The sequence below is a fragment of the Artemia franciscana genome, chromosome 4 (genome assembly GCF_032884065.1).
Source record: "Artemia franciscana chromosome 4, ASM3288406v1, whole genome shotgun sequence".
NCBI lineage: Eukaryota > Metazoa > Arthropoda > Branchiopoda > Anostraca > Artemiidae > Artemia > Artemia franciscana.
In genome coordinates, this window is record NC_088866.1 from 39,209 (window position 1) to 51,800 (window position 12,592).

General features: G+C 33.2%; 1 protein-coding gene across 2 annotated transcripts in view; it reads right to left on the reverse strand.

The window, feature by feature from the left end:
* Positions 1-1,763: 1,763 nt before the first annotated feature.
* Positions 1,764-12,592, reverse strand: part of LOC136025816 (uncharacterized) — a 79,756-nt gene continuing 68,927 nt past the window's right edge. Inside the window, exons 11-13 of one of the 2 annotated variants that reach the window (XM_065701807.1) lie at positions 10,801-10,995; positions 6,008-8,021; positions 1,764-3,102 (exon numbers count right to left, since the gene is read on the reverse strand). In XM_065701807.1, coding sequence (XP_065557879.1) covers positions 2,934-3,102; positions 6,008-8,021; positions 10,801-10,995 — 2,378 coding nt within the window. In that variant the 3' untranslated portion in view covers positions 1,764-2,933. Of the gene's footprint in view, positions 3,103-6,007; positions 8,025-10,800; positions 10,996-12,592 lie in introns of both variants that reach the window. The other variant, XM_065701806.1, reaches the window with a different exon arrangement.

Below are 12,592 nucleotides of genomic sequence, written 5' to 3' on the forward strand. Positions count from 1 at the left end.
GCGTAAAGAGCGGGGCGTTGATGAGGAAGCAGCCTCTTTCATATACGAAGTAATTTCTGTGCGTTTTAAGTTTTGATGTCACTCCTTACTTTCAGTTGAAAAAACTTGTTTTTTTTATTTAATTTAGCGTGAAGAGCAAGGTGTTTAGGAAGGGGCAACACCCTTCATATACCAGCAAGACTTATAAATCGTGAAATTTGCCCATATCGCTTGTGCGTAGTATCAAAAATTTCGTGGTAACAAACTTGTACGTAAGGAGCGATCCGGCTCAATAGCAACCGAAACTCTAAAAAACGGAATTTGGATACCAATAGATACATTAAAAGAATCGGATTTTTATGCTGATTTTAAATATATAAATTTCATCAAGTTTAGTCTTACACATCAAAATAAAGATCACAGATGCGTGTTTAATTGTTTTTTTTTTGTTTTTTTTTTCTCCCAGGGGTGATCGTATCAACCCAGGTTTTTAGTGTTTTAAAAAGTAGAGTCGTGAGAAAGAGCCAAACTTTAGCGTAAAGAACGAGGCGTTGAGGAGGGGACAGCCCCTTTCATATACAGAATAATTTCTGTTCCGTTTTAAGTTTTAATGTCGCTCCTTACTTTCAGTTAAAAAAGACTTTTATTTGTTTATTTAATGAACAAGATAGGGCGATTCTTCAAGATATTAAATCCCCTTCAGTTAGTTCTGGATGCTGCTATGTGGCGAGCTTTACAATTAAGATCAATAAAAGCACTTTTGTATACTCTAGTGCCTTGTATCAATCCTTTCAGTCCTCTGTTTACAATAGAACTATCAATGAGCACGGCCATCTTACCATGATGCGAGTGTCATGTTAACCTAAGGGCCATTTAATGACCAAATTTCGTATCGGTTACAACCAAAATATAATTACACCTACAAAATTGTAGTAGTTTATTGACGCTGGTATTTTCCCTCCCGAATGTCAATTTACCTAAGCTAGGACATGACTTATTTCCTATTTGTACCACCCTGGGCACTAAAATCCTCCAATGAAAATGTAGTATTTCTGCCTGGGATTTGGCAATTTCATCATGTAGTGTAATATTAATCTCAGTTATTATCATCTCATCAGTGAGTTTTATAGGGAATTATAGCACCATGCACTGGTGTCAATTTGGGGGAGAGGCAGAAGAACAGGTGCCCCTGTATTTTTGCCTCTTCACTTAGATTAGAGAAATACATTTTTTTTGGAAAGTGTTTGCCCTGAAAAATGTATTTCTGGGGTATTTTTGTTTTAAGAAATCCAAGAAAAATTTCCACTCCTTGATTTGGAAAAATACATCCCCAAAAAATTTCGAACTGACGTCACTGCTACTATGACTGATACCTTACACTTTTTATACCTTCCCCTCCACTATTAATACCTTCCTAGTCTAAGCTAGACTTAAAAACTTTATTATTCTTTAAATACCCATTCCTTGTCCTCGAATTCCATCCTCCCAATCTGAACAAATAAATCTTGTATTAGTTTATGCTATATTTTCTAATCTTGAAAGATGGGTTTCTGAAACTCCTAAGAAGTCTAATTAAAAAAGTTCAAATTTGTCGGTCAAAATGTCAATACAATAGTTCTCTTTCAACGCCGTAACGTTATATGTCACAACTTTTATATTATTTAAACTACTGAAATTGTTATTGCCTCAAAAAACGATAGGATTTTTGAAAGGTTATTTTTTATTTCCTGATTAGAATCCTAGCAACGTATATCCTAGAAATTTTTTTTCTAAAATGCAAAAAATTATTTTTTATTTGATAACAAAATTTATTTGCTCTAAATATTGGCTACAGTAAAAATTGCACTAAAGAACATATATCACTGGTAATATTTAACAACAGACCTTCGTTTTGCGTCACTAATCAATCATCATAAAAGAAAATATTTCTAACATTCATCTTGATTCTACAATCCCACCGACAACCGTTACTACAGTCAGGTTTTCGCATTCGAATGACAGCAAATGACTAAGTTTACGGGGATTGTCAACCCTTGTCAATATGGCAAGGGTCAAGAAAAGGGAGTAAACTTAAACATTTGCTGCTTAAAGCTAACTTTGGTAGTTATTCAGGTTATTTGACATCTTGTTCTTCAGCAAGCACCCGCAAACCGGTGTTAACTTGCAAAAATTTGCAAACCGTTCATCAAAAGTCTAACAATACCTTTTTTTCTGTTTCTTCTTTATTCACGTTTTCAACTTTTTAATTTTGGCAGTTAGTCGCACCGTAGAGAAATAGAGAAATTAATTGTAAATAATGCTTTAGATTTTTCAAAAAAGAGCCAATCAAGTTTCAAAAAGGCACGGTTATTTGTCTCTCCAGAAAATGCAACCGTATTTGTCCTATTTTGTCGTTCAACAACCGTTCAACAATTAACCGTTGATGTTCAACAATTAACGTTCAACAAAAACGTTCAACAATTAACCGTTCAACAAAAACGTTCAATAAAAAAACGTTCAACAATTAACCGTTGATGGAAAAGCTAGCTGTTTTTTAATATGGCTATTGTAGATGGGTCACAAAAATATTTCGTATGAATTTACCACTAGAATTCAAGCACAACTTTAAACATGGAAATATGGGTCTGTAATCTCTCCATTTCTCTAGTTCTATATTCTTTCACAACAGTTAATGTAACACTTTCTAATTCAATCTTTTTTTGTTCAATCTGGTCAGAATTTGTCCCTTATTTTCACTGGTGTCATGGTGTAAAAACGGTTGAAAATCACTCTTGTAGCAAATGCTTTTTTTATATACTCTTAATTCCAGAACACTTTCTAAAAGCAGAATTTTCAAATTAAAAAATAATAAATACTGGGATTCATTCCACTCGTAAAAAATATCCGAACAAAAAATATGGCAAAATATCAACTATATAGACCGGGGCACTTTTTGATACTCAAGAAAAAACACACTATTCCATTATTAACCTATCACCGGATATGTGAAAGTGAATTTCCCTTCCTAGCCGCTTGCCCAGACTTCTTCTTCGACGTTTAACGGCAGCAGTCATCATTTTTCTTAACATCGGCTCAGGTTGACATGCCCTTGGGTCGCATTCCATCATACCATTCATACCACACCTAGAAGATATTTTATAAGTCAATAGCATATACGGAAAATATGACTAAGGGCCACTTTCTTGGATTAAGAAAAGCAAGATTAAGATGGTTACAGGGCCGTATACACAGGGGTTAGAAGATTTGCCCCCCCCCCCCACAAATGTTTGTAGGACTCGTAAAACATAATAAAAGTATATTAATATATTTTTATGCGTTTTTAGGTTTGATATACCCCCTCACTCCCCCTAAAAAAATCCTGGATAAAGCCTTGGGTGGTTAATTTATATGTTACGGATTAAAGTACCAATCACATAAAAAAAACACTCCCCCCCCTTCTCCCATCTTAGTTCTGTTAAAACCTGAAAATCAAGATTTTCTGAGATTTTTCTCTCTATTGTTTCAAAGTAATAAAGTTTTACGGAAGCGCCAAATTCTTGTCAATGTTGCCACGCTGACCCGTGAAAATAAATAAGCATAACTAATTAGCTAAGTTTGACAATGCCTTTCACCCACAAAAAAAAACAAACAATCATCTGATTCTAAAGACAGCTGCACCTCATAAAACAGCTACGCTTTTTTAAGCTGTTTGATATCATATATTTTTAGCCTTTTTACTGATTCTTTTACCGATTTTTTTTTCTTTTTTGTGCCCACTACAGCTAAAAACTGCATACCTGCATATAGATATCTTTTTTTTTCCAAAATTCAATTCCTGATTCCTCTAATTTTTAAGCATGATAACTTAAGTTTCCACTTAATCAATTAAAATAATAAAATTTCATTTTCTCCGGCCTTGGTACTTTAAGAATGGCAGGTTGCCAAAAAACTGTTTTATCGCAATTTAGCCGGGACGAAACATTAAGTAGCACCTCCTTGAATCTGTCACAGCAAAAAAAATTTAGTTAGTAAGAACTTCAATGGAAGGGGAAACGTATGAAGAAGAGTGGGATGGAGGAGGAATTCGCACAGGTGAGTGGGATTTGCACAGGGGGGATGGGACCTCTGACAGCACGGCACTTCAATGTAGTCTCGGTATTAATAGCAATAGGATCTTGTGTCGACGTAACAGTACTTTATGCATGGTGCATATATCCCCTTCAGCCGCTTGACAGGGATTAGAAATAAGTAACGATTTAAATCTAAAAAGAGAGTGTAAAAACTGTTTTGAAGAGTCGATTTCCTGAAGCAATAAGGTAAAATAAAAAATCCCAGAGTGAGTGTATAGTTCAATAGTAGCATACCTAAATCAAATTAGAAATTGATTGAAATTTTTAATAAATGGGCTGGATAAATCAAACAATATTACAACTTAATAAAAATAAATTAAATTAAATCGTACAATAAGATTAAAATATTAAATACATTAATATTAGAATCTAATGTTACATTGGCCAAGGATGAAAATTGAAAGTCAAACAAAATAAAAAAAAAAACAACAAAAGGAGCAAAATATCACAAATACTCTGAGATACACAAGAAAGAAAGGATTAGACCGTTCTCTTACGACAAAATACAAAATGTAGAAACATAAAATGGAAAAAATTTGGAAAGTAGAGAATAAAAATGAAAAGTCCATCCATGACAGACGAACTGATTTTCAAATGACAGAGAACAAACAAGAGAATTAACGAAGTGAAGACTTGTTAAAATCACAATTGAAACTTGGTATATAAACCTTATTTTCGACTTTTTTAAATATGTTTAATATTTCGGTTTTATATTGAATTTTAAACTTTCACTTCAACGTGATTAATTTTGAAATTTGTTTTGCAGCTTTCAAGGAAGCTTAGCAACCAAAACAATGATTACTTGATTATTAAATAGATATTGGAAAATAACATAAATTAATTGATAGCATTGAGATTGCCTTAGCATGATTATTAATTGAGATACAAATACTAAAGTTATTCGTAGAAACAAAAACGTCGGAAATGGATTAGAGGAACACACAAAAATTGGATATTGAAGAAAAAATGAAAATGTATATAAAATATAAAAAAAAACGTAAATCCAATGTAAAATAAAAAATAACAAATGTCACTAACAGCAGAGCGTTGCTTAGCTAAACAATACTAATTCACAATAAGCCGAATTTTAATTTATAAGAAATTGTATTTCAATTAAAATTCTAAATTCATTTAGATCTTGTCTGAAATTATATGAAACTATATTTTTACTTTTTTTAGATTATTTCTTATTCTAAAGTAGCCTATGTACGATCAGTATACATAATATAGACTGGTTTTATAAATGCAAATAATATATACATATATATATATATATATATATATATATATATATATATATATATATATATATATATATATATATATATATATATATATATATATATATATATATATATATATGTATATATATATATATATATATATATATATATATATATATATATATATATATATATATATATATATATATATGTACCTTTTTACTCATTTGTAAAAAGCTTATTTTCGGCCAAATATAAAGCAAGACTAAAAATTCATACCGTTATTATTTATACTCGGTACAAATATTGTATATATTGTTGTATATATTGTGAACGTTATCAATATTGTGAAAGCATATTGCAAAGTATTGTCCTACAATTATCTGTATTTATATTTATAGTCAGCTGCTATGTGTCACTGGATAGCATTGGCTGTTTCGTTTTTTCTCTCAAACGTAGACTTGAGTTTCCCCTCTTACAATATTCTCATGTTCTACGGTACAAAGTCTGATTTCTGTCAGCACAACAACGAATCACTGGTAAAACAGCAACATGTCTTCAAACCTGTGTTTTGTTATTCCCCTTAATATCGGCAAAAATTAAGCGATTTTTAAATTTCGGTATTTTAATACAAGATAAAAGTAACTATTATGAGTTATAAAGGGAAGACTAGAATAACATTGAATCAATACTCACTTGCACTCTAAGCACGGTCCAGACGCTCTTGGTATTATTTCACCTTGCTGGAAAAATTCTCCAAGAATTTCACAACCTTGAATCTGCACTTGGGTGAGCGGCAAGGCTATTGGCTGCGGGTTCCTCATGAGTACAGGCAGTGGAGGAATAGTAGGCTGAACTGTAATGTTTTGGAAAGCTTGTCTAACTGGACACTCGTATCTGGGGCAGCAGAATCCACCGATCGCCTCTTCAAAACAGCCTGGAATGGGGGGAGGACAGCTTTGCTGCAAGCATATAATGTCGCCTCGGAAGCAGAAACAGAAATCGCATGGATCATCGCGTGGGATTTGCTGCGCTGAGACAAATACTTTACCGTCAAATAAGCAAGCACCAGGACCAATTACAAGGTCTGGGGACTCTTCTTCGTCAAATTCTGAATCTTCATCAATTTCTTCAGGTTCTTGTGAATCTGAATCTAGTTCTTCTAGAAGGGAAACCTCAGCTGTACCAACTGCTGGGGTCAGATCTGAAGAGTCTAACTCTTCAATGGGTTGAATTTCAGTATCATCTGTCTCTGGTACAGGTTCTACTATAGTTTGTGGGTCTTCTCCAGATACACTAGGACCTTCAGCATTAGGGCTTTGAAGATCGGAGGATGCTTCTTCATCTTTGTCTTCTGCGTTTTCCCCTACTTCAGTCTCTTTATTTGGGCCTTGTTCAGTATCTTGAACAAAGTTTTCTTCAGCTGGTTTTTGTGCAATTTCCTCTTGAGGCAGAGTATCGAAGTCTTCAGAGTCAGGATCAAGTTTGTTGGTATCATTTTCATTCTCAGCTTGTTGTCCTTCAGTTTCAGCACCTATTTCTTCTTTGTTTTTTTCACTTGTGTTGTCTAATCCTACTTCTGGAGCCTGGGGCGAATCTCCTTCTTCTGCGCTATTATCAGATACCTCACTTTCACCCTCTATTTGTTCCGTCTGTTGTCCTGCATTTTCTTGAGATTCAGGCAGCTGAGAATCTTGGCCAGAAACTAGGTTATCAGTTGACTGTATTTCATTATTCCCTTGATCATTTTCATTTTTCTGTGTATTTTCTTGCGATTCCGACTGTCCGGGAGTTCCACTGTCTGGAAAACTGTTTTCAGTTTCGGTTTCATTTTCAGCTTCTGTTTCAAAATCTTCATCGTCTTTTCCTTCTTCGCCTTGTGATGGCTTATTATTACTTTCTGTCTCTTCAACCTGTTGTGCTTCAACATCACTGATTGACTCACCTTCTGGCTCTACATTGCTTTCTTCTCCTGGTTTTTCCTCATTCTCTGATTGTTCTTCTGGCATGTTAACAGATCCAATAGTTGTTTCTTTATTATCCACGATATTGTCTTCTACTTCTGAATTCTCTGGTGTTTCATTTTCAGGATTTGGGACGGATTCTAAGTCACTGTCAATTGCTAAGTTCTCAACATTAACTTCCTTTATTGGTTCTAAGGATTCGATTGTATCTTGATCATCAACTGCTTTCATATCTTCTCCCTTATCGCTACCATTGCTGTCTTTCTCAGATTCCACGTTCTCATTCGAGCCCGTGTCTCCCTCAGCTACTTCTTGAATTCCACTTCCATTGCTTTGGTTCGTCTCTTCGTCCATTACTTCTTCGTCAATTTTTTCCTCAAGAGAAACTGGCTTGTTGTTATTATCTTCTGCTGTCGTTTGAGGGGCGACAGTACTGTCACCAAGATTTGATGCAATGACTTGATGAGATCCTTGACCTTCACTCGTAACGTCATCTTTTCCAACTATTTCATCGAGATTTACAACCATACTATTTCCTCCTTGAAGGGGTTTCTGGGAATTCAAGGAAGAAGCAATATCTTCAGGGACTTCAGATTCCTGAGAAGGGGGGCCAGGGAATATTACAGCATCATCTGGTATGCTCTCTTGTTGAAGTTCACTAGTTTCTGGCAAGACTGTTGCTGATTGCTCCTCTTCACCAGCAAGCTGTGACTCAGATGGAGGGAAAACTGACCCACTTTCACCATCTTCTAAAATAGATAGACAAATTTAGGCATTGGGATTAATACAGTTATAATCATAGAGTTAATACATTTAAGCAGTTAATACATCAATATGATCAAGACGAAAAAGATCTATATAATATTGATTGAAGAAATCATACAAATATAATATTGTAATATAGTATTGATTTAAAAAATTAAACAAAAAACAATTAAGATATTTTGCTGCAAATTTCTGACTTTAAGCTTGAAAATACTATTTCTTTTTTCTCATTCAGCAACTAAATTAATGAAATACAGACATTGACTCCCATGAATAAATAAAGCTGTTTGTATAGCTAATGGTTTTTAAGCATTTCAACCGAAAAAAAATATGAATGGAATTTTAAAATTTAATTCGGCAAAGAATGCTGAAATATATAATTTTTAAACATAGCATTAAGTCTCAAATGTATATAAAACCTTCTGTTATTACGAATAATTGTCATAAGTGTCATTAATTTGGTTGTCACCAACTGTAAGCCAATGTCGTAATCATTTCAATTAAGGATCATTTACACGAAGTACAATAACCCGGATTTAAGCCGTAACTTTAACAGCTTGTATTTTAGGAACGATAGTCTAGCAACCGGACTAGGGGTATTCAGAAGGTGTTATGTTAAATATTCTGTTAAAGAAATAATTATGCTATAATATAATAATAATAATCTATCATTTTAACCTAATACGTTAGATCGACTGTTTGAACTGGCTTTCCTATTTCTTAATGGTTTCTCAGGCTCATTGGTGCACTGAATTTGGAATCCTCTGTTCGAAGTGCGAGGGTTCGAATCCTGGGATAGCCAATTATTTGGTTTAAGACGAGGGTCAATGGCGTGACTCTATAAGCTCAGGCAGAGTCGACCCAGCTCTAAATGGTTACCGAGAGAAATGTAGTGAAGGTATGCAGGAAGGGTGTGCAAAATCATAGGATGGCTGACCCCTATCCCCCCTATACACTTCCTGGCTGTAGGGCCTTACGACAGAGATCAATACTGCTGGTTTTGATCGGTTGGACTGCTGGTCTAGTGCCATATCCTTTACCTTTGCCTAACCTTACCTCAGGCTCATTAAAGATTTATATTTAAAGCTATGTTTTTCTATGTTTTATTCTCTATGTATATATATATATATATATATATATATATATATATATATATATATATATATATATATATATATATATATATATATATATATATGTATACATATTTACGTAATATTTTATGTCTTCAAAATTTAAGTATACCACATTAATATTACGATCGTATACTTTCAAAATTCGTTAAATTGGCTTTTCTAATATGCAAAAATAATTAGAATTTGGGATTTCTGACATCAGTCTCTTTTTTCTCAGGGAATTATTTGTTAATAACAATCCCAAAAAAGCCGAAATTTTTTTTCAGATTTTTCCTATCCTTTGAAGGTTGTGTTGGGTTTCCATTCTTAAAAGACTGCAGTAGCCAATGATGAGCCCAGAAATCTAACGTTCTGTATTTGTGAAATAAGGGTGGCTTTTGTAGCTCTCCTGTAGCGCACTTTATGATTAAGCATGAAAAGTTTATGATTAGCCTTTTGTTTCAAGAAAGGAATCAAAATCCTTATAATAGGGGTTTCTATCTATATAGGGGATTCTATCTTATATAGGGGTTCTAGGGGTTTCTTTATATAGGGGTTTCTATTTTTCCTTTATTGGTTCTATATAATAGGGCTTTCTATCACAAAGCAGAAAACTGTCCAACTCTGCTCTATCTAATCTAAGAGAGAATATCTTGGCAAATACACTACTCCAAATTAAAAATCTATTTATTTTTCTATTTTCTATTTAGCACATAAATAAGCAGACATAAATATTAAAATAAAGCCAACAGAGAGCTAAACTTGAATAAAAGGTCCACAGCCCAGGAAAAAAATTTTCAACCAATTTTTTTTTGTGAATCCAAGATTCCTCTTCTTGGAGCCGGGAATAACAACTATAGAGCGAGACTATCATATAAAAAAATCAGGTGACTCGCAAATACCAAAATGCTGCCAAGGCTGAAAGATTTGTAACCAAGGTTGCTGAAATTACCACTAAACTTCAACACCAAGGATAATCAAAATGAAGCTGATATTGGAGAGAAACACAACCCCATCAAGAATGGTAAATTTTATACCCTGTTTATTTTTTTTCTTTAAAAGAGAGTGGTAATTCAAATTTTTAAACTTAGTATTTAGTTCAAGCTTATTTGCTATCAAAGTGTTTCGCTTGAGCAGAAAATTTTACTTGTTCTTTGTTCAAAGAGGGGGTGACTACACAAGCACATTGTTCTCAACCCTTCCTATACTTTTTGAGACGTAATGACCAGACCTTCAACTTTTCATCCCAAAGAAATATTTTTGACGCATTGCAATTTACGTTGTATTTGAATTATTTACTAGGCATAAGCTGGTTATTTTAAAACTAAATATATAAAAGAAAAATGGCTTATTTACAGCTTTCTACGTAGAATGACTCAAAATAATTGGCTAAAAATAACTCCGTCAAAAATCAATGACAGGGTTTCAGCACGTAGCCCATGAAAGACGGGTATACAAAGTTTATAGACGAGCAACTATCGAAGACAAAAAGTATTTCAGAAAGGAAACCGTCTAGATAAGCCGTCTGTCAAAAATACTTTAAAATATTGTATTTTGTTACTAGAAAATAGCAAGAAACACTGCAGAGTACAACATTACTGACTGTTACGTCACCTGAAATCATAGCATACAGTAAGCTACTTACGCAAGCATTTCCAGCTTGGGCAACATTCACCAGGAACGTTAACCTTTACAAGGCGGCAGCCAAGTTCAGGTGGACGAGAGCACACAGGTGTGATGCATTCAAGTTGTGAGTTAATACAAAAACAGGATCGACATGAATCATTGGTGGGGACAGGTGAAAAGTTTTCATAAACTTCTCCTTCTACGAAACAAGATCCTGGAATTTGAGAAAAAAAATTTATTGACCTTGTTTCAACGACAAAATCGCATGCTAAACTGTTATGAAAGGAAGCTTTGGCATTAGGACATTTGGTTGTGACTTTAGTAGGATATAGCAAAATAAGATTTGACTTTAATTAAGCTACAAGTTTCAAGAATAATGCGTCGTTACAAAGCCAAACAAGACAAAGTCAAAACAACCTTAATGGCAAGTCATTCAAATTTTGGATTTCAATTAAAGGTATGAGTTCATTTGAATTCAAAATAAAATTTTCTTAATTTAGGAAGAGCCTCTTGCTATTAAACATTGACTATTGACTCATTGACTATTGACTATTGATATTGACGTTTACTCTTGTTGTTTTTATTGACTATGCCATGGTTAGATTGTAAATGGCATAATAGTTATTTTGAAATGACAAATATAGATATATCTATGGTGCTTTTCAGACAAAAATAGTTCTTTTGTCCTCAGGTGAATATAAAGCAAAAACATAAAAAAACTAATAAATCAATGCCCCTATTGCTTTCTTTTTTGTTTTTACTATGTAGTGTTAGATGGCATTGATAGTTTTTTCTCACAAACAAAATGAAATTTTGCCTTACCAGTTTCCCCCGTTCTCCATTAATGACCATCACGAGTAACCCCTCGCAAGACTTCAAATTTATTGGTGAGTTTAATTTAGTCCTAAATATCTTCAATCCCCTAAAAGCTAAGAAGGTAAAACCTAAATCATCTACTACTTTAGTTACTGCTAATAAGTCGCCGCAGAGCAAAGCCACACAGGCCACCGTGGTAAAAGCCTCATTAGTTTTTGACCATATTTACCTCAATTGTCGTCATTCCTTGAGGAGCAAGGACTTGTGACAGCAGTCCTCACGATTTTCAGGAGTGGCTTAAAAGAATTAGATTAAATGAATAATCTAAGTGAGTTAAAAATTAATTAAATGAAACTGAAAAGACAAATGAGAGCTAAATATCAGTCGGCTTTCCGAATCTTGTTTAGCACTGAAAACAATTCCATTTATTTTTGTTTTATTGATTTAAAGTACCGAGGACTGTGAAAAATGGAATCTGATTGTTGGGTTGGTTAAGTGGAAACTTACACTACCGTATAGATCTTCAGAAATAATTAAAAACTAAACACAAATTAATAGAATAGAATAAAACAGAATTAAAAAACTGTCCACTTAATTTAAAAAAAAATTGGGTGAATTGTGAAATCAGCCCAAAATTAGCTAAAATCACGTGGCACCAAACAGTGTGTCAAGTTATAACTTAATACATGTAATTATGTATATATAATATATAATGTAATATATAATACACAGTAATATATAATATATACAATATATAATAAATAGTAATATACAACATATACAATATATATGATATATAATATATGATATATATACATATATACTATATATATAATATATAGTTGGGAATCAACAAAATGCTAATGTTTAAACTTTTGCAGTCATTAAGCGTTTTAAGTTTTGTATTAGTTTTGTATTAGTATTAGTATTGTATTAGTATTAGTATTAGTATTTGTATAGTATTAGTTTTGTATTTTCACGGTTCATTGTAGCAA